This window comes from Pholis gunnellus, assembly GCF_910591455.1.
Source record: "Pholis gunnellus genome assembly, chromosome: 1".
Classification (NCBI taxonomy): domain Eukaryota; kingdom Metazoa; phylum Chordata; class Actinopteri; order Perciformes; family Pholidae; genus Pholis; species Pholis gunnellus.
The window spans coordinates 1,613,624-1,636,527 of NC_136528.1; the positions used below are offsets into that span (position 1 = coordinate 1,613,624).

The 22,904-nt window shown below is 44.2% G+C and overlaps 1 protein-coding gene across 1 annotated transcript in view; it reads left to right on the forward strand.

The window, feature by feature from the left end:
• Positions 1 to 941: 941 nt before the first annotated feature.
• mtss1lb (MTSS I-BAR domain containing 2b) overlaps positions 942 to 22,904 on the forward strand; it is a gene marked incomplete at its 5' end in the record, with an annotated part of 60,380 nt that continues 38,417 nt past the window's right edge. Inside the window, 3 exons of the mRNA XM_079164449.1 lie at positions 942 to 1,028; positions 18,264 to 18,325; positions 18,895 to 18,968. Of these exons, the coding sequence (XP_079020575.1) occupies positions 942 to 1,028; positions 18,264 to 18,325; positions 18,895 to 18,968 (223 nt within the window). The remainder of the gene's footprint in view (positions 1,029 to 18,263; positions 18,326 to 18,894; positions 18,969 to 22,904) is intronic.

The following is a 22,904-nucleotide window of genomic DNA, read 5'->3' on the forward strand; positions in this document are numbered from 1 at the left end:
TACACACTGCACTCTTCTTGTAGCTAATTCTATTTGACATTTACCCTCTGCAGAATTTGTTTTATGGTGGTCCACGGTGTGTGTGTGGGTGTGTGTGTGCGCGTGCGTTTTGCCATGTGACAGGTCCGTCCGGAGTTGTCCAGCCTCTTTTTTTTGGACTCCTTTGCAGTCGCACGGATCGTATTACTGGCTGCTCTGCCCGTGCCGCTGAGCCCACCACCTCTGCACCAATCACAGCCTTGCGTTTAACCAACAACGCGCACGTGCACGCACGACCGCACGCACGGAACGCACAGACACAGATCCTGACATACACGGTGATCCATCGCTCCGGTTCTCCGCTGCCTTCACATGCGTCCCCCGCCGACACCGCGTAGCACTGGCTGCGCCAAGATGAGCGGTCGTCCCGGTGCCATCTGAACCCCCGCTACGCCTGACTGACCCGGAACCGGGGAGAGAGAGAGAGAGAGAGAGAGAGAGAGAGAGAGAGAGAGAGAGAGAGAGAGAGAGAGAGAGAGAGAGAGAGACTGAGACACACACACAGAGAGAGAGAGAGAGAGAGAGAGAGAGAGAGAGACTGAGACACACACACAGAGAGAGAGAGAGACAGACTGAGATACACACACACACAGAGAGAGAGAGAGAGAGAGAGAGAGAGAGAGAGAGAGAGAACCCATCTTCTATCACAACCCATCTTCCGTTTCGTTTTGGTATAGACCGCAGCGCAAGCCGTTTCTTTCGGCATCTTTTTTTTCACCCTCCTCCTCTTCCTCCCGTTCTTACCGCACCCCGCCGTTATTGTCGGTCTCCAGGTCTAAATGAGAAGGTGAAGAGCCCGGTCGTGATTTTTGTGGAAATACATTTTGCCATTTATTTTTTATTTTTTTCCTGCTGAGTGTTGGTAGCGCGCAGTTGGTGCGCGCCTTTGCAAATTCCGGTGAATGGTGGATTTGGCAAACATGGAGTCCGTGGAGAAGGAATGCGGGGCCCTCGGGGGTCTATTCCAGGCGATTGTCAACGACATGAAGGTAAATAAAAGCTTGAGTTTTTTTTAACGTTTCACTGGATCCGTGCTCGTGGTTCCTCACGCGCTTCCTCAAGCAGCCTAATCAGAATGGAGCAGGGTGACTCGGTTTGAAATGCCTGGACACACTCCTCTTTTTAGCAGCAATGCACTGATGATGATTGTGATGGTATTTTAACGTTAACATGGAGTAGTGGCACCGTTATACTGACAGTCGTGCAGCGGTTGTCGGCGCGAAGCCCCCCCCCCCCCCCCATCTTAGAATATTGAATGCATGTAAAAGCACATGCACCCGTTATCGGACACATCATCGCTCAGCGTAAGTGCGGATATTCTAATGAAAGTGTCCGGTGCCTAGATTAACCAGGAACTCTATTCAACTCGATGGGTTTATGGAGCCAGCCGGTAATGGACGCACATGTCGGGTTGGACACATTCCGTTACATACGCATGTAGACCTGGTCGGGTAATGCTTCATCATCATCATCATCATCATCATCAGCAGCAGCAGCAGCATCACCGTCGCCTTGTTGTTGTTTTTCCTGTATGAGACACAGACACAGACATGATGACCATCGCATGTTCAGGCTTCATTTTTTTCTTTTACTGTGCGTCTCCATGAGAGTGCAGCGTCATTGATTTTCTGTCAGGCCGATCCGGCAGGAAAACATGAAGGCGTGAGAAGCCTCGCAGCCGTCAGACACCCAGCCTCCCTGCCTCCTCTGTCTGTCTGTCTGCCCGTCTGTCTGCCAGTGTGATCGGTCCGTCTGTCTGTCAGTCTGCGGCGTGACGGCTCCGGCATGGTCACTGACAGCGGCTGGTGCCGTGGCTTTCGTGGTTCTGTACCCACCCATGCAGAGGCTTTGGATAAAAGCGTCCCTCTAAATGGTTCACGGTACAGTCTCTGTCAATGTGTCTGCCTGTCAGACGCCCATGCAGCTCTGCATGCCTGTCTGTCTGTCCGTCTGTCTGTCAATTCAATTCAATTTGGCTTTATTGGCATGAACGTTTTAAAGAACAATATTGCCAAAGCATTAAAAAATAAACATACAATAACATAAACATACTTAAACATGCTGTCTGTCTCTCTCTTTGTCTCTCATTCCCCCTATTAAAGATGAATTCTCAATTCTCCTCCATACTCTGCCCATTGTCTGTCATCTGTACGACCATACTGGTCATAGAGGTCAAGGAGAGATTATTGGTTGTGCAGTGAGTACGTGTGGGTGTATAAGTGATACACAGGTATGATCCTGGATATCAAGTACATACTAATCTAACACATGATACACTGACCAGAGAATACTTCCAATAGTCAATACATCGCCTCGTGAAATGACTCAATAAAAAAATGAATAAAGTTGATTTAAAGGGTAATTTAAAGGTGTATTCCAGTGATTTACGTTTTCGCCTCCATACTGTCGGGGAACTGATGAGAGCAAGATTTTTAAAAAAGAATGGTCCAAATTGAACCGGTGGACGCTAAGATGACTGACTGTTAAGCTTAGCTTATACCCGCCGCAGTGACGCTGGCGCACTCACCAGACGTGATCGCGGTCGGCGCGTTGGGCTCTGCAAGTGGCCGCGGCGCTTGGTTATGCTCTTCTGAATTTTTGTAACTTGGCATGCGATCACGTGACCGTCACAAATAGTTCACTGATAAAAGCTCCATTTACATGTGTAGGGAGGCCAATTCACTTTTAAATGCTGTAGGAACAGGAGGTCTTAAAAATCTACATTGGAGTAAATATTTTGCAGCCAAATCAAAGAAGTGATATTATATTCAACCTTTGTTTTTTTAGAATGCATGTAATACTTGACTTGTTTCTTTTCAGGGCTTGTATAAAGGTAATAAAGTAGTCCGTGAATATGAGGTATGACTTTAAAGATAATGATAATCCCTCGGCATTACGGAGGTTGGTTCATTACACCTGCAGTCTATGGGCCATATATGGGCATATCTCTGGGTTACACTCGTTGTGTTCTTTTTGTTTGTCCTCAGCGCATGTACTATAAACGCCTCCGTTCATGCTCGGCGAACGCCGCACAGTCTGCGGAGGCTCACACTACGGCGCCAAGAGTATAAACAAAGCTTTAGTTCCAAGTGTGGGTCACACTCCAAATTCCCATAATGCATCCTGATATCATCTTTTGCTCCCCTTCCACGTTTTCATGTTACCTGAAGGCCGCCGTAGGTTCTTCTATAGCTCGGAAATGGGACGGATGAACAAAAGGATGTTCAGTTTGTTCGCAATCTGCAACCTCAGCGCTAGATGCCACTAAGTCCTACACACGGGTCCTTTAAGCGTTAAAGCAATTATTCAAGGATATATGCCTATACTTCCCTTGTTCCAGATTCTGCATTGTTTTGGAGGATTTGCTGCTTTTATTTGTGTTATATAATGGTCAACTAAATATATTTTCAGGTCTTGTCCGTTGTTCAGAGAAAAACAAGCAAATTCACGACATCTCATTGAGTTCTGGGGAATTTCAAAGGAAACGGTGCATTATTTTATGACTTTACAATAAATCGTTTGACTTCAAATTAGGCACTGGGAACGATTTCCTGGGTGTAACAGTAACTAAACACGTCTAAATGCAGTCTAAACCAATGGCAGACTCAATAGCATGGGTGTTATTGTCTATGTGGCAGTGATGGAAATATTTAGCGTTTCTCGTCCTGTGATAGGACATTAGCAGTTCCAGAAGCACAGGCCGTTCAGCTGTACTTTGTTCTACGGAATGAGACGCACTGACCATGCAGATCATAAATCAAGACAGTTTGGACGGTTCCTGCTAAAGGGAATTCATTATTCCCGCCAAAACCCAAGCATTTTTAGAGGATAACAGATTTGTAATGATGTTCAACCCTCGGAAAAGCATTCGGGGTTGGTCGCATAGCAACATCAGCACCTATGACACAGCATCTGTGCTGTTTGTCGACAGAATACACAAATGAAGCTATAAAGTGAGACGTCAGAGACTTTTCAGCACATGTTTCTATTGGGACAGTAAGTTGCATCTCAGATTCTTCTTGTCAAACGAGGCCACGCGATAATGGTCCATCGGCAGCAGTGGTAGTCTTGTGAATAGGTTAGACATGGCTGACGTGCCCTCTGGGCTACAGAGCAGCATGGTGTCACATTGTAGTTTAGAGAAAGCTGTGGTTTCAGCTGACGCTTTGACTTTTCCCAGAATCATCACCAAACATGAATATTACTGAAGCTTCACGATGTTATTATATCGTATCTATCTGTATATCGTACTTCTCTTGTTCTCTCAGACACTGACGCTCAAGAAAGGCTAATCGATGTTCGAGGAATACCCCTTTAAAGGCATCTCGCTGCTTCTCTTTCTCCCTCTGTTTTCATCTATTATTCATTGGCTTCCTAATGCTCGTCTTGTTTATGTTATCCAGCGCACTCTGATATATGTGGGTCACTACAACCTGTGCCAAAAAACACTACTGCTCTGTCTCAATTCCCCGAATCCCCAAGGAGGCAGTGAATGAACATCAGAGAGTGGATGCGAATCATTGAGTCATCGGCCCTCATACGCATTCAACAGGAAACAATGTGGCTTTGATCCATGTTTATAAAGAAGAAGCCATTTGTCAGAAAGAGCAAGTGGATTAACAGTTTTTTATTCATTGGTTCTTAGAAACGTTTGTTTTTGACAGCTTCGGTTATTAAGCGGATGCATAAGTTGAGACGAGGGAACGAGACAGTAACTGTAGATGAGACCACTATATATATATATATATATATATATATGCACGCTTTCTTCCTCAGCTGTTACAGTCCACATGCTCCATGTTAAAATGCACTGTGTTCACCTAAAGGCCACAATGCAGAACACATGGAGGCTATTGGCTGCTGTACACTAAAAACTGATTTGTGATGCGACTGTTCAAATATCTACACGGTAGTTAACTGAACATTTGTTTGGACAAAACAATCAATTTCAATAATTCATGGTTGTTTTAAACAATGAGTGTTTCCACTATTTTCTAACATCTAACATAATTTCTAACAGAAAATAATCTGCAGAATAACTGACGATGAATTGATGTCATTGGCCTGGAGGTGAATCAAATCAAATGACTTAATTAATTGTATTATTTATTAACTGGTTTCATCTCTACGAGTGGACCTACATCAGTCCGTGGTGGTTTTAGGTGTCATGGCTCATGTTTAGTACGAGAGCTAAATGCTGCTGTCTGCCGGTGTCAGCAGATGGAATCCTGTTTAGAAAGCACTTTTTCTTCCTCTTTCTCCATCATCTTTCTCTTCCTCCTTCTCCTCCCCGGGTCCTCCCTTCCTCTTTATATCATCAGCAGATCCTCCACCCAATGAAGCCAGTCCCTCCGTGTGTGTCTGCTTTATGTGTGTGTGTGTGTGTGTGTGTGTGTGTGTGTGTGTGTGTGTGTGTGTGTGTGTGTGTGTGTGCGTGTGTGTGTGTGCGTGTGTGTGTGTGTGCGTGTGTGCATGCTACATGTAAATTGGCCTTGGTCTCTCTGGTGTTGCATAGACCTGATCATTGTAAATATGTAATGGTGTACATTGGGAGCTGCAATGTAAGATCTTCCCATATGCTCTTACATTTTGTGTGTGTGTGTGTGTGTGTGTGTGTGTAAGGACATTATATTGTTGTCTGCCAACGTGTATCCCTGGAGGCTATGTCTTGCAACTCTAGTGAATTACACACACACACACACACACACACACACACACACACACACACACACACACACACACACACACACACACACACACACAGGTCACAGAGGGGTAATATGATGAGACGCAGAGTCAGCCGGTTATATGGACCGGTGGCTGCTGTAAAAAAACAGTACACACACGTGCACATATGTAAATCTGAGGTATTGCAGTTATGTAGGTATCCACATTATTATATGTAGTTAAAATACTGCAGACACTGCATTTAAATGGAATAAATCATGTAAAAGTCACCTTTTTAGTGCTGGTATCTGGAGTGCCTGCCAACATACAAACTGTGAAATTAGACAATCAGTCAGTTTTTTTAGTGGGCCGGCGACATCAGTAAAACATGTGATTGAACAAGCCGTTCCGGTTTGGCCCATTAGAATGTACCACATTGATCTGAGTATCCCCTCCAACAGACTGAGAACTTCCTTTGCAAAGGTGCGTCACCAAGTCGATCCGAGCACACTTGGTTTAAAGAGACAGGCGCAAAAACGGAGCGTTTCAGACAGAGGGTGAATACTCAGAAAGACGACATGAGAAAAATCATTAAAGCATGTCAATATTTTCTGGTAGAAACCCAAAATACAAGTATGAACCTGTAAATGAGCGTGATATGAGCCCTTTAAAGGCTAAAGGGAACATGTATCGTGAGCTAGCCTACACTATTTGCGAGGGCTGCACAATTAATCGAATATTAATCGCGATCACGATTTTGGCTGCCACGATTAAATGAGCATGATCGTCAGCGATATTGATGTTTAAAATGATCTGCTACATATCAAATCAAGCGCTTCCTCAATTAACAGTCAGCCGACCACCAGGGGGCGAACGAGATTGGAGGAGTCATGCGCGCACCCTGTAGAAGTAGAAGAGCAGAGAGACGGGAGCTTGAAGGACGAGTACTTAATTTATTTACACGCCGGCATGTCACGTCTGTCACTACATGGTCGCGCGTTTACAATTCCCCTGCCATAATGTTCACTGGTTGATTCATAGCAATGGCTGCTATACAGCTATGGGATATGAGGATTTCAATGATCCAATGAACACATATCAGTCATAAATGGAGGCCTTGTTTTGCCTTGAAGACTTTTTTTTTATCTCCAGTCGTGCAGAGTTAAATCCTCAGCTCAGTTATGGTGGGAACCAGGAAGGAACTCCGGCTTGTGTTTGCCACATCTGCTTAGCTTGTATCCTCCTACCTTGACCATGCTTCACACTGCAGTGTGTGTAGTCTACCATAGAACACCAATGAATACACGCAACCTCACATGTGCACGTGGGTTTAGTGTCTCTACAGCCTCGCAGCAGTGCTTTCGTGCAGATGACCGCCCCGTGGCGTGACTCTTTATACATTTTGGCGTACAATTACTATTTATGACAAGTTCAATTCCAAAAAGATGCTGTTAAAACGTTGGTTCAGGTCTGTCCTGGTGGGTCTGTTTTTAAGACCACTACCAATATGCCTTGAGGGTCTCTGCTTCGACGCCAGGAAATCTTAGTTGCAGTTTTTTCTATTTGTTTCCTTTCATTTCCGCTCAATGTTTACATGTGTGTGAGTAATCAGATTAAGACAATAGTTTGACGACACTGGAGGAGTCTCACAAGCAGAATTCTTATCAATTCACATTTTCGGAGACATTTTTAGTATGTGTTGTGTTGTTATCATACACTGTATATAAGAAGTGGGCTTATAGATGTCGCGACGTCAACCTTTGGTTTGTGAACTGCCGTTTCGAAGCCTCGAGTTTGGGGTTTTGGCCGTGGCCATCTTGGATTTTTGCAACCAGTGAACAGAAGTGAACATCACCAGGTAGCCCCGCCCTAAAGCATACTCTGCTCTATGGTCTATTCTACTCTATGGTCTATATGACTATAATTCACTAAATGAACATCATGCTGTATTAAAGAAGACTTGAAACTATTACTGAGGTAACAAACCAAGTGAGAAGCAGGGGCATTTTCTCATATTTCTATACAATCGGACTTCTGTCCCCTGATGGCTGTTAGAGAGAATGCAAGTTTAAGAAACCTACGCAATAGCTTCGCTTTTCATAAACGGAGCTTGCCGTATATGTGTATCATATCATGATATCTCATTATATGATTTCATAACTTGTTTTTCTTGCTGCTCCAAAAAAACGCGTCCAAAACATGAATCTGCCGCCATTCCTCATAGCGACGGTATGAGTGACGAGTGGCAGCCATTTCTATAGATTTCCTGTCCAGTAGCACCGGGCATTCAGGCCACAAAGAACACATTTAGTCTCAACAGAGACTTGATGTCCCCAAAGTCCACAGTTTGACAAACTCCAGGTGAGTTGTCACTCACACATAAAGGCTTTAACTGCTGCACCGTTGCCCCAATTGTCACCTCACCTCAATTAGCCTGTTGAAAACAAATTTACATTTAAAAAAAGCATCAAAACAACACGAGACTCAATGCTCACTGTAAAATGCATCGAACGCTTTCCTTTAGCGATTGATGAAGAGTGGTGAATGTGTATGTTTGCATGTATGTACAACTGGAAGAAGCAAATTCCATCAGTGGAAACAATGTCTGTGGCCTGTCTGCCTCCTCATTACATAAAGTAGAAAGCTGGAAAACAACAACATCAACGGAGAACTGGAAGTGAACTGGTCAGTGTCCTCACAGAGACTGCCCGTTGTTGTCCGGCCCTTTACAAAGCCTGTGACAATTATGTCCTATGACTCCTGGCCATGCTGCAGAACTGAAGATGCTCTGTGGAAGCATATAATTAGTGGTGTGTTTGTGTCTGTGTGGTCCATGGGGACTTCCCACCGCCGAGCTGTCGTAAACCAGAGGCCCCGGGATGCGTGTCAAAGAGACAGAGGCTGCTCACTCGTCGTCATGGCTCCTGTATGTCCATGCAGCCTTGGTTCCGTCGGTCCAACGGGCCTTCTTCACAGCAGACATTTTGACCTGTCGTAGAAGAAAGAACTCAGGGGCTACTATTAGCACAAACCATGACTCAGCTTTGCTCAAGTGTCCCAGTAAGCCACAGCAGCCTGACAGTGAGCCAGCATGCATGATAGCAGAAAACCAAAGCAGAAAACCTGAATGTGACATTTTTAAATGTCGTCCACGATAAATGTCTCTTTCTCCAGAGACAACAGGAAGCTACTAAAACAGCTTAACTGAGCACATTTGTTCTGAATTAACGCTAGCTTTAACAACTCGGTAAGATGTGTTTGTATCTATCTTTGTCTGTATCATGCAGTGAATGTGCAGTTGGAGGATTGCTGTGTTTCTGCAATCGTTTAATGCTGAAACCTTACTTATCAGACTTGTTAAGTCAAGCATGATTTTGAGTGAACGTCAGCTATTTAAAAAGACATTATGTATTGCAACATCCTGCGACATCATGCCAAATGTTGAAGCTAAGCCCAGACTGTTCTCATACAATTTGTGTTTCTCTATCTACGAAAAGTGAAGCACTTTAATCAGTATCAGGACGGGTTTACTGCATAGCACGTTACACATACGAGGAATCTGGCTCGGTGATTGGTGCTTAACAATAAACACAGTGCAAATCTCTCAGACACAGACATCATTTAAAATAGAGATGACAATTTACAATAAAATATGGTAAACAAACAAATAAGTGCATTAAAACAAGTATGCTATCAAAGTGTCAAGTGTGTATTAATAGAGAAGAGTTGTGCAGGGTGTGTAGCTGTAAAAAATTGTCCTGGGAATTTGTTTACAACCCATGTAAGAGGGGTGGACGGGTGTAAACCACCAGACGCGTATGGCGTAAGATAAGGTGAAGAAGGAGGCTAGTTTGTGGAGGAGATGATGTGTAAAGTCACAGAAGCAGGAGCGAGTGGAGGGTAGGTTTGGTGTGTTTTGCAGCTGAAGGGAAATTAATGAATGATTCCGATGACCTTGAAACTTTTTCAATGCAAAAACAACCACGTCAAAATCTTCAGTTCAGTTTCAGTATAAGGTGCCAGCCCAATCAAGGGAGGCTTAAAGGAGCATCTCCCTCGTTAGAACTCGTTAAAATCTCAGCGGTGGCCTGGGCCCCGGGGCTCGTTAGGGCCGGCACAGATGAATAGGGAGAACTGGCCGTGAGAGGCGTGGAGGCTGCTGGGAGCCAGCCAAGACAGCCTCTCTCACTGAGCCCTTTGTCAGGCCTGTCAAAGCCTTCTCATCACACTCAGCTGTTCACTGTAAAACACACTGATCATTATGAACAGGCCAGAGACAGAGAATAACAATGAATGTGGCAAATCCATATTCTCTTGTTCGTTTTCAGAAAGGAGCGACTGAATGAGCAGAACGTTTTTCTTCTCTTCATGCTCTACATATCACGTCTTCATTTTAGAGAGAGGCGTGTTTGATTCGATGTGCTTACTTGGGTGGGGGCTTGCACGGTCGTGGTATCAGACTACAGCAAGCGTTAATGCATCAGTTTATGCAGTTCAAATGCTCGTTTCCTCTTTCGTGCCAGAAGCTGCAGAATTGAGTAGAAAGAAAGGTACAGCTGTAGAGAAATGGAAAAATGACAATGCAGCATCTGCATTCAGTCATGAAGAAACTCCGCTCCCTCCTCTCCATCAGCAATGACAGCCTCTTCATCTCCCAGCATCCTGTGGTGCTGCTGTCTCCGCCTGCTTCCTGTCATGTGTTTACAAAGCTTTACATTAGATGCTTCTCCCACATTACACGTTGGCCAAGGACAGCCCGACATTAGCAAAACTGTGACATGCAACAGTAAATTCACAACAATCATCTTCAGAAACTCTTCTGAACAGACAGCTGAAAGATGTTCGTCTAAATTAGCCTGAGAAGCCATGCAAATGTGTTGGCCTATTAGCATGTTGCAGAACTAAGGTATTGGCATGGATGAAACAGCCTTTTAGCTCAGTTATGATCTCTACCAAGCAGCAAAATGCTACCAGCTAGCCATTAACGTATGTTATTTGTATGAAACTCTTAATATTTCAGTCCACAACACAGACAAGTTCTGGAGGTCAACAGTAACGCTTCTAAAGCCATACATTGTTGCAATCTTTATTAAATTAGACTCAGATAATGATGTGCTTCCTTACATGCCTTTCAAACGACCAAATCTGCTGCCAGTGTTGAGATTTTAGGTTCACCATCTCATCTGTTTAGGTTTTCATCAGGCTGCGTACATATCTCTCTAAGTGCTGAGGCTCTCACAAACTGTCACTTACACTAAGTGGTCCGACAGACGCACCTTCAGCCTGCATCAGCGGCCCTTTCACACGATTGGAGCAGTGCAGATAATAATAACTTTCAGCTAAACGAAGGAGAGGAAAGGAAAAAGCTGTGCTTATACCTATAAGAGCCTGGACGATCGATGGCTGACAGATAATATAGATGGCCCCGCCTCTGTCTTGTCTTTTTATCAGTGTGCTGTCTGTCTTGTGTGTATATTTCTCTCTACAACACTTGATTCATGCCTGAATATTTACGTTTCTGTGTAAAACACAGCGTTAGCCTGAGTGCTACGTAGAGCTGAAGGAGGATGTTTCCTTCTCATAGTTATCACGACTGAGGCTGGAGGAGCTGTCTAAAGTCTGGGGAAATAACTTCACCAGGCAGGCAGCATTATGGGAAGTGTAGTCTCCAGTGTTTTTGGAGCTCGATACGAAGGACCAAAATGTGGATATCTCGGCCTCTGCTTTATCCACCTTTTTTTTTTTGGAGTTTTGCAAAGTTGCGACTTTATAAAAGCCCAAAGCTAAATTACTCTTCACCATGAACCACTTTTCTAAGTCACAGCCAATGTTCCAGTTTGGATGAGTCAAAATCCAAATAGTCTTTTCCCTCCTCATCTTTCTCCTTCCATTCCTGCTATGATACAGTAGCGTGTCGTGTATTCACGGCTACCCCGGTCTGCCATGTTACATGGCATTCATCGGTATTGTTTTGCCCCAAAAAACACGGTGCAGACATCCCGCCGGGCAGATGTTCCACTGATAGGGCGTCTGTGATCTCTGGCCTTGCTGCGCAGAGACACAACACACAGATGGTTTCCTCTTTCCCCTCATCACTATGTTTAGATTGGAATTAGCTGCTGCACTTCATCAATTATGCAGCGAGGCAGCCTCTGTCTCCTCATCTGCATGCTGATCCTCTTCCCTTTGAAACAAAGTGCCAGCCAATGTGCTGGGAAAGGTGTTTCACTCAGCATGGCGGAGGAAATCATGACTCTGCTTATCTACTGCACAATGCTTTTTATTTAAACAAGTGAAATACGAGCCATTGACCACGCTGCTGTATTTGACGGGTCGGGCTGGAGGTGCATCCATCTGAGCAGTTTACCATCTCGGGGAAACCGTTTCCTGAGGGAAACCCTGCAGAGTCGGATGTTTTTTCCATCCATGGTTCAACCCAACCTCCTTCACAAAAGCTTCTGATAGCGCTTTAATTTTATGCAATATTTCCCTTAAATATTTGATCAAAGACCAATCCAATGCTGCCATTTTTCTAGTGAAGCCAGTCTCATCTGTTGGAAGAATATCTCGATAAATATGCAGATGTATTATGACCGTTGTTGACAGATGTGCCTGAGGCTGAGACATCATTTGACGTTTCACTGATGATCCAGATGATGAACAGGTGACACATCTGTGAAACTATTATATTCTAAATCCCAAGGAGATGTTTGCAGGGTCAATAAATCTATTTCACTTTAAAGTAAAGTGACAGAAATCAGCACTGCCCATAGGCCCAGTAGGTTTAACTTATTTAGTTGGAAAATATCAGATTTTGTGAAACCAAAGTGTATTATAAAGCAGGACAGTGAGCCTTATATACAGTCAGGGACAAAAGCAAGCAGACCAGAGACACCATTCTCTTTCAGAGACGTGGATACAGATATGTAGTATTTTGCTCTGTGGGTTATAGATCCATCCCCTGGATAAATATAAATGACTGTGATCCTCTCTTTCAAAACTCCCAGCCAGTCGATTATACATACGAAGCACTGTGAAATTAGCCTTTTGTTTGGCTCTGGCGTTTCTCTTTTAACGTGTGAATTGGCTTGATTATACAACAACAAAAAGAAATCGGGCTAATCCCTACATCTCTCTCTCTGCCTGCCTCCACCCGTCCTCGCTCTCCCCTCGCTCTCCCTCGCTGGATTTCCTCTGTTTTCCTGTCTTGCTGTGGGGGAAACAAAGGGAACAAAAGGCAGAGAGGAGACAGTAAGCTTCTCATCCACTGCAGTGAGCGGCGGAGTGGAGCTCTCAGCGGAGTGCTGGGCAGAGTGAGCTGGACCGGTGGTGCTCTGAGAACTAGGCCAGAGGACTGTTGACAGCACTCCAGAGTCCAGTCAGGCCCAGATGAAACGGAGGATTACTGGAGGAAAGGGGAAAAGGGAAAAAATAGTAAATATATTGCTCAGTATCAGGAATTTAGGGATTATTATTGGCGGGACAGAGGACGATGGAAGCGTCCCTGTTGGATGTAGGACAGGGAGCAACTGAAGTGGGAAACACAGTTTACCTTTTTATTTATACAGACACAAAAAAAGGTTGAACTTGATTGACAAATTTGAAATTGATAGATATAGATACTTTATTCATCCCGCAAGGGGACATTTGTTTGTTCCAGCAGCAAAAAATCTACTTAAGCAATCAAAATAAGAGTATATAGCATGAAGTAGTATTAAATGAACTAACTACAGTAGTGCAACGACTAACCAACAGCAAACAAACAGTCTCGTGGTGTTAGTCTTGTGGATTATTTGGCCAGAGGTGATTTATTGCATTCTCTTTTCATTACTCCAGTTATTCAGAAAACACAAGCGTCATAATGACTGCAGAACAACGTCATACATCTGCGTAGAAGTCATATAAAACTGACAATCCTCATGACTGATCAGATCGTCCTCATAATCATATTTAGACGTTTTCTTCTTCAGGGTGATTGTTGTCCATGCGCTTCTGCTTACAGTGCGAACAGAAACTGCAGATTGTGTAACGGGTGTGGTGAGGACCCAGAATCCGTACGACGGACACACGGAATAGTTGAAACTAAGTGAGTGTGTGTGTGAGAGACTGGGGTCTACAGAGTAGGTGCTGCAGAGTGAGCAGGTGAGAGTGATCGAGCTGATGAGGTGAGTGAGAGATGGAGTGACAGGAGAGAAGGGGCAGAGCTGTGACTAACACAGGAGACTCATCGTACTGAATTGTCATTTTGTGTTTGCGTCATGTATTCAGCCTCACACTGTGTTCATGTTGGCACATTTCTTGTTGTGGGAAGGTGTTATTTTGTTGTGTTTTGCCCGAACCAATCAGCAGTGAGTGACACATCCGATCTGCACTAGCGGATGCGGGGGATAACTTCCCGTTTGTTTCACTTTGATCAACAAAATATATCCGTTTAAGAGTTGGTATGGATGTGAGTCAACATCATGCAATCTTTTTGCCATTTTCTGTTGCATATTTAATGGTTATGCAGAGAAGACGTCCCATTCTTAGTCCCGCCTATTCCACTCCGATTGGTCGACTGTTTCTCCGACTGGCAGAAACAGTCAATGAGTCCAACAGCCCCGCTCCTCGTACGTGGTTCAACTAAGTCGATCAAATGTCCTATTAGCAGCTTAAATTAACTCGATGATTGACATCAGGCTATCTCGGCTTCTCAAAGGCTGATCCGCTCTCAAACAATCTCGTTAATTGGAACCAGACTTCAGTAACCAGGATAATTGCGCGTGCCCGTCCTACTTCAAAAGGGGGAAGCGTCGATCACCGAAACCATGATTTTTTAACAGTACAACGGCAAATAAACTCAAAGAAAGAGCCTCTCTTTACTCCGCTGACGAGCAGGAGATGATCATGAACACATACGAGGAATTCAAGACCATAATCATGGCGAAATCTAACGCTGTGAGGGCTAGACGAGAAGCATGGCGACATATCACAGACAAGTTAAATGCGTAAGTGTTGGGAACATGTATCGGCTAATTTTAAGAGCCTCATCACCCCAATCAATCAGATGATATGTCTTTAAATGTGCTGCTGGCAGTAGGTTTAATGAAATGCATCATCCAATGAGATCTTGCGAAAATAGTGTGGTGTTCAATGTCTGGCTCGAGAAGGTCTTTAAATAAATGATTCCTTGTCGGCAGAATCGATAGCGCTCGTACAGGAAGTCATCATGATGTGATAACGGATCTTGGCGATCTCGAAGAACTCTCTCCCTATAAAACGCTAATCTGACTAATATCGCTTCCTCATCGATGGATCTCTGAGGAAGGGAGCTGACACTTTTCCCCGGGGGAGTGGCAGCTGATCCAGCGGATCTAGCTCAAGCCTGCTCTGGAGCAGGTTCAGGCTTATGGATGTGTTGCTATGGTGATTTTTCCAAACTTGCTTCGAGGAACCGAAAAGCCTCACTTATGTAATCTCATCCTGAACATTATCCGGCTAACTCAGTTAGCCACGTACGAGGAATAGGGCCCTGGGATGAGCAGCTTCCTCCTCTGCGATTATTTAGAGCAGGAAAACCTGTGGACATGCTGGCAAAACACCAAAAACCTTTTCAAAGTGCGTTCAACTTATTTCAATAGGAATTGCACTCAATCTATATACCGCTGACAACTTATTCTGGAATTTAGAATATACAGTATATGGCGGAGACATGTGACCAATGAGCCTGTAAATGAAAGCAATCATACAGTCAAATGAGTACAAGTGCTGACTGTCAGTGCTGATCAGCTCATAAACCTTTTAATTCAACACCACTAAGGTCTGAGAGAGGCAGGAAGAGGAGGAACAAAGGAGTGATGGTTTGATAAGGAAAGGAAATAAAATCCATCAATCAAAGATAGATCGGGAAGAAAAGAAGGAAGGAAGAGGGAGGAGGACTCTTGAAGGGTTTCTGAGGTTAGAACTGAAGGTACAACCAGACCCCCCCCCTCCCCTCGTCCTGTCCTAGTTGGCTGCTTGCCTCCATGTCTGTTTGGGTTTTAGGTTCATGGGTGAGAACAGAAGCCAGATCTCCGGTGTGAATAGTTATCACAGCGATATTCTTTTTGGGGCGACACAGGAAGTGGTGATGTAATAGTAAACAATTGTAAAGCTTGTTTCTCACACTCGCTGTCTCCTCTTTCTCTCTCTCACACACACACACACACACTGATGTATTTGCCCCCCCCCCGGGCCACCGTGATACTGCGAGTCCTACCATCATGTGAGCGCAGCGGTTTACGGTCGCGGTCTTGGAGCTCTCTGGGCTGAGACAAACATACTCTCACAGACATTTATGGAGCTTGGAGCTCGCAGGCTTACGTCCTGAAAAACAAACTGATTTCAGGAGAATTTAGAAAGCAGATCTTTGACCTCGGACAGACAGACCCGGTCTCTGTAAGACCCGTTCCCCAATATTAACCACACAGACCTATAAAGATCTGTGCACCAGAGATGACATTCACAGCATGCTCTGTATTACAGCTTCTTTGATCCGTCATTCTAAGAAAATCAATGCTTTTCTGGATCAAATATATCTGCTGCAGCTCTTTGTATGGGAATTTAACACTGAGTGATTCAAATTGAATTTGTAAGTTTAGTTTCTCGTGATTCTTCAAGAATGAGTGTTGAGCGTTCACGCGTATCCAGTGGCTTTATGAATTCATTACGTCTAGAGACGGGAGGCCATGAAGAGGGACTGGAGGAAAATATTGATGCATACAAAGTGAGTTCCAGCTAGCTTAGTCTCTGTACAGGCATTAACACACTGGACATCCACAGTACTGCTGCATTTCCACTCCCTCAAAATGTAGGTAGTCATCCATTTAAAGTACTCTACCTTGGTGTGTGTGTGTGTGTGTGTGTGTGTGTGTGTGTGTGTGTGTGTGTGTGTGTGTGTGTGTGTGTGTGTGTGTGTGTGTGTGTGTGTGTGTGTGTGTGTGTGTGTGTGTGTGTGTGTGTGTGTGTCGGGAGAACCGGAAGCAATCACACTCAATCATCACTTGGTCACTTGCCACCAGGTTCTTTTACTGGATTGAAATACACAAAATATGCTAATAAGATGCAGGGCTGCTCGTTTGTGTGTGTGTGTGTGTGTGTTTGTGTGTGTGTGTGTGTGTGAGAGGAGGGCGTAGGGTACTTCAAACAGTCTGCAAAGGGGAGGGAGCAGGCTTAACATGTGTGTGTGTGTGTGTGTGTGTGTGGATGGTGGAGGGGTAATTTTTGGTACCAAGGGGAAATAGTACTGTGATTTCAGACCAAATTAAGCCACATCAAACAGGCCAGATCAAAGAGTATACAGCCCCCACTGTCTGTGCCAGTCTGACATCACGACAGGAAGCCCTGGCACACACGCACACACACACACACATACACACACACACACACACACACACACACACACACACACACACACACACACACACACACACACACACACACACACACACACACACACACACACACACACACACACACACACACACACACATTTCCTTCCTACTCTCCTCCTTCGCTTTCATTTTTCATTATTCTCTACATTTCCTTCACTTTCCTTTTTATTTCATCTTGCCAGGTTTCTCGTATCTTTCTGTTCCTGTAAGGATACTTCATATAACCCCCCCCCCCCCCCCCCCCCCCATGCACACAATTTGCAGGCATTTAACAGGGCTGTAGGTTAACCTGGATCAAGTATAATGTAATGTGTGCTGAGGCTGAGGGGTGTGTGTGATAGAGCAGTCCTCCAGTCTCTGGGGGGGGGGGGGCAGCATCTATTAGAGACGGCTTCAGCTTTGAATTGAGTTAGCGGTGCCGGCTGCTGTAGTCGGACCCTTTGATGCTGCCTGATGCCAATGATGCTGTCAAGTGATCCGTATATATATGTATATATATATATATATATATATATATATATATATATATATATATATATGTGTGTGTGTTTACTAGTAGACAGATGAGATGGCTGCATGGGGAGGAGACGAGGAGTTGTTGCTGTTTTTTTGGGGATGAAGAAAAAGGGTGAAGAGGGGGTGAAACCAGGGGGAGAGTAGGGTAGGGGTGTGTGTGTGTGTGTGTGTGTGTGTGTGTGTGTGTGTAGAAAGAGATTAAGGAATTTGATCGACGACAGAAGCTAATGTTAAAGAGATACAATATAAACCTGCAACGGTTCAGGAGGAGAACAAAGCGTGTGTGATCCGGTTATTGGCATAAATGGAAAATTCATAACTGTGTTTTCATGAGTGCATAAAGACCTGAAAACAAAGAATACTGTGTTTTCGTGACCTCAGAATGAGCCGTTTATATCTAAACAGAGAGAGTATGTAATGTTGCACCGCCATGTTTCTACGGTAGCTCAGAGCGGTCAGACCAAATAGTGGCTCCAGAGATACTTTTGCGTTTTTACGTTATACCTGAAGGCCACCGTATTTCTCCAACGCGCTTGGAAAGGGCGCGGTGAGCTCCGTCTCTTTCCTTGCATCCGCTCTGTGTGTGAGATCTGTCAATATTAATGTCTGTTGTTGTCTGTGTGTTACCAGTGCTCCTATCCTGTGTGGGAGGACTTCACCGCCAAGGCCACCAAGCTGCATTCGCAGCTCCGGTAAGACAACAAAACAAAATATAACATGAACTACAAATTCATTCATTTCCAAAACACTTTTTTTCACTATTGATCAAAAAAATAACCAGAGAATATTTTAAGATGCATTGAATTAAATAATTTGTGGATAAGAAGGTCAGACTACTTATATTGTGTGTTTTTTTCTTCTTCTCTTGGCTGATACTAATATCATATTTTCTGTGTGAAGTAGTCATTCATTGAATTGTCAGGAAAACAACACCATTGAGACCTCCGTATGCATGTAAATGCAGTCATTGGATGGGTTGTTTCCCTTGAATTGTATCAAAATGCTGGGATACATGCCTGCTTTCAATCCAACCTTATTTACGGAAAAAAGTTTCGACATGAAATAAACAAAGGAAACTCTGTTATTTTTTAAATGTTTCTGCTGTAGGTGTGCTGGGGTTACAGAGGTCGATAAATACTGGATGCAACACCAAATAGTTCAAACATGCCATCGCTACATTATCAATAAAAAACTACTGTATGCAAGTTATAATTCTAATACCGTTTTATCTGAAAGTAATGAGTGTTTTCTTTTCATCTAGAACCACCGTTCTGGCTGCGGTGGCTTTTCTGGATGCCTTTCAGAAGGTAGCAGACATGGCTACCAACACCAGAGGTAGGACAACAGCTGTGTGTGTGTGTGTGTGTGTGTGTGTGTGTGTGTGTGTGTCCCTTTGCCAATGCTGTATTGTGCTGTGCTCCTCTGAATCGCCCTCAACATGGCAGCACTATTAGGAATCTCATTATGTTGTCGAGATTTTATCAACCAGCCTGCAGAATTCTCCTCATACTGATGAAAGTGTTTCCAACAGCCTGAAGGTACGCTTTGTCCCAAACTTCAAAGCAGACAAAAATAATGAAAAATGACATAAGTATCACGGAAACGGCAATAAAAGCTATTTGTGTAGCAGGACGGATTTTCTCACTTTTCCATTCCAGTGTGTAGCAAACAACACGTACTTTGCGCATAGGTTGTGTATAAGACTTGGCAGTGGTCACTGGTTCGTGGACCGCCGTTTGGAAGCCTCGTCTTCTGCAATTTGGTCGTCGCCATTTGTTTTTGTTGCAACCAGAAATGACACAAGAGGGTGGAACTTAGTACAACTAAACACTGAACAAGACAATTTTAGGGGACAAAAAATGTGTCAATTTACTTCCACGAACTGAAAACACACAGTGAAAGGGTTAACCCTTTCACTGTGTGTTTTCAGTTTCAGTTAAAAGACGAAAACACAGACGACTCCCAGACAGGACCACGCTGTGGTAGTGACCTTACAATCACCGTGTAGCCCCGCCCCTAAAGCATCCCCTGCTTTATGGTCTGTTTGACTCTAAATGGACCATCATTTACTAAATGAACATCATGCTGTATTGAAGAAGACTTGAAACTAGAGATTGAGACCATAAACTCATGTTTACAATGTTTATTGAGGTAATAAATCAAGAGAGAAGTAGAGTCATCTTCTCATAGACTTCTATACAACCAGAGGAGTCGCCCCCTGGTGGACAGCAGGTTTCAGGCACCTCCGCATTTGCTTCGCTTTTCAGACCCGGAGATTGCTGCCTGTTTTTTTGAGGCAGCTACCAGTGTTTGTGGGTAGAAGCTGCTGTTTGTCTTTCATATCTTACAATTTGACAATGTGTGAAGCATGAAAATCCATCAGAGTTGTTGTCTTGCTTCTGTGGTTTTAACCTGTGATGCCAGTTGATGTTTTTGAACAATCACAGTTTATTCCTCGCTACCCGTCGAGCTAACTTTGATTCAAGTCTCGGTTAGCTTTAGAATTGCTGTACTCTCACAATCCCATGTCTCCTGTTGGCTAGCCAGACCCATGGCATGTGATAAAAAGTGTTGAAAATGTACATTTACCTCATGTTTTGACTGTTGCGTCATTGTAAATACTTTAAATGTCCATTAAGCTATCACGACCCCCCTTTCTACCCCCCTGCTGGCCGCACATCCTAGATTATTTGAGAATTATAACGCAAACTGAGCTACACTGAACTTCTTAGAATTATGGTCAATGGATTCTATTTGTGTTTTTTGGCTCGACATGCTCGATGTTCCCCGCGTAGGCTTCGAGCTGGCCGCTAGTTTTAATAGAGCGTGGGCTGAGAGCTGAGAGGGTCAGACAAACACTCACCGCCCACAGCAAGCCATCTGAATACTACAGCAGCACTGAGGGAAGAGAGGGAAACGAGGAAGACTACCGTGGCTGTAACACAGGGACTTTCTCCTGCTGTTGGTTGTTATTAGGTGCAGCTGTCAGACAGTCAGTGTGATGCTGGTGTGTGTGTGTGTGTGTGTGTGTGTGTGTGTGTGTGTGTGTGTGTGTGTGTGTGTGTGTGTTCGGCCCCAGGTGGGACCCCACAGAGGAGGATACAGGAAGAGGCTCGTGCTGCTTTTACAGGCCAGACAGGAAATCACCGAGCTCAGTCAGCTCATTACACTACAACATTACTCCCACCGCCACACGCACACAGAGAGGCAAGAATATAACACCAACGACGACGTTGGCGCGGAGATGCAGGCAGAGATGCATCAGAGGCTCTTTGTACTTTCTGTACTGATGAGTCAGTCCTGCTGGAGTCCATTTGTCACATTGCTGTACAATCGCTGCTCTTTCTCAGTGTGTGATGTTCTCTAATGGATTCGTTAAATGGATGGAGGCGGAAGACGGCGCCAATAATGACGCTCTCTGTCTTCCTGCCATTCACTATATCAATGTGCCGCTTATTACGGCGTGTGTGTGTGTGTGTGTGTGTGTGTGTGTGTGTGTGTGTGTGAATCGAGCCCAAAGGGTACTGATGATCCTGCGCTGTGCTCTTGTACCGACTCTCCCGAATAAAAGACTGCGTTGGCTGCGTTTCCATTCAAACCAAAGTGTATTTATCAGCTGGGTGGAAATGTGAAAACTGGCCCTCTGAATATTATATATGAGGAATACTGTGGGGAGTTATGGTGTCCCCTCCACAGGCAATGTGTAGCTCTTAATGATATTAATATTGAATCAGGTTGAATATTCCAAGTCTATGTATTGTTAAGATCAGGGGTCGGCAACCTTTACCATCCAAAGAGCCATTTTGTCCTATTTTCCACCAAATAAAATTCGTCTGGAGCCGCAAAAGCTATTTGATGTCAAATTTCTCGCCACATATCAAGCATTCAGGTAAGCCAGCATCGTTGGCAGTGAAAGCAAATGAATACGTCCACGCAGAATTAAACTCTATTTTCCTCTGTGACTTTTCTTCTTTTGGATTTATCCATCGATAGGTTACCGAGGGCGGAGGTCTGCAAATCATGATGACTCAGCTACAAGAAAAGATGCTTTATGTCATAAGATGCAAGTGGCGGATCGCGTAGCGCCGCCGTTTCTGAATATTTTACTATTTTGCTCGACAGGGTTCGAATCCAGGTTGATGCGATCTTTCCATAAATATATTTTCTTCAATGTATTTCTAAAGTGCTAAATGCTAAAGTATATCTACTTTAGCATGCTAGCGTTATTATTGTGAGCATGTTAGCGTGTTGATATTAGCATTTAGCTTCAAAGCGCTGACGTGCCTACTGGCCTCAGTGAGCCGCTAGCGTCCAGAAGACTCTTATGCTGCGTTCCAGACAACTCAAAGATCTGAACTTTCTCTGTTAAACATTCCAGTTACATGAAGCTGACGGTGACAAACTGATGTCTCTTTGGCAAATGTACAAACAATAGAACTCTCAGCAGTGCAACCTTCACTTCTTTGCTTTTTTTAACATTTTCTTCTGAAAAATCTTTGTGCAGAGAAGATACAGATTGTTTAAGGTGACCAGCTACCTAATAATTTGGCGACACATTTTGACATCAATATACATGAAGAACAGGTGATAGTATGCATTATTTTAATTAAATGCAGGTTAAATATACAGTACTAGTTGACTTTTAGTTAATGGTTTAGGAGCCGCCATTGTCATCTCGCGCACACCTAAGCCACGCCCCCTTAGCTTCCAGTAGCTCCTCACAGGATGCTGATTGGTCTGTTCTTGAGCTTACCGGAGACGAACGCATCACTTGCAGCCTGTCAAGATAGATTTCCGCGTGATCCCGAGACATCCCGAGAATCCAACTGCAGGCGTATTTTCCTTTTAACCACCTCCCCAGCGGTCAGATGTGTTGTGCAGAGTGGATTTTTGGACCCAAAAGCAGAACTCGGACAGAGGTTTGCAAATTGCCGGTGAGACGCTGGGTGAGGCAAGCGGAGACGAGATGAGTGAGGACCGAAAGAACGAAATAAAAACTCCAGAGAAGACTGTAGGGAATAGATGACAGAAAACCCTGGACCGTGAAATACTCTGTTATACTACTTTCCGTATGATATATAAAAAAGTGGCAGTACACTTATTGTACACCGTTGTGTACTGTATATACAGTACATACTGTATATACAGTACATACTGTGTATACAGTACATACTGTGTATACAGTATGTACTGTGTCAGGTGGCCAATGGAAAAAAGTCCCTTAAAAGAGCAACTTGTGGTTTTTATCCCGCTGGATCACGGCCACGCCTT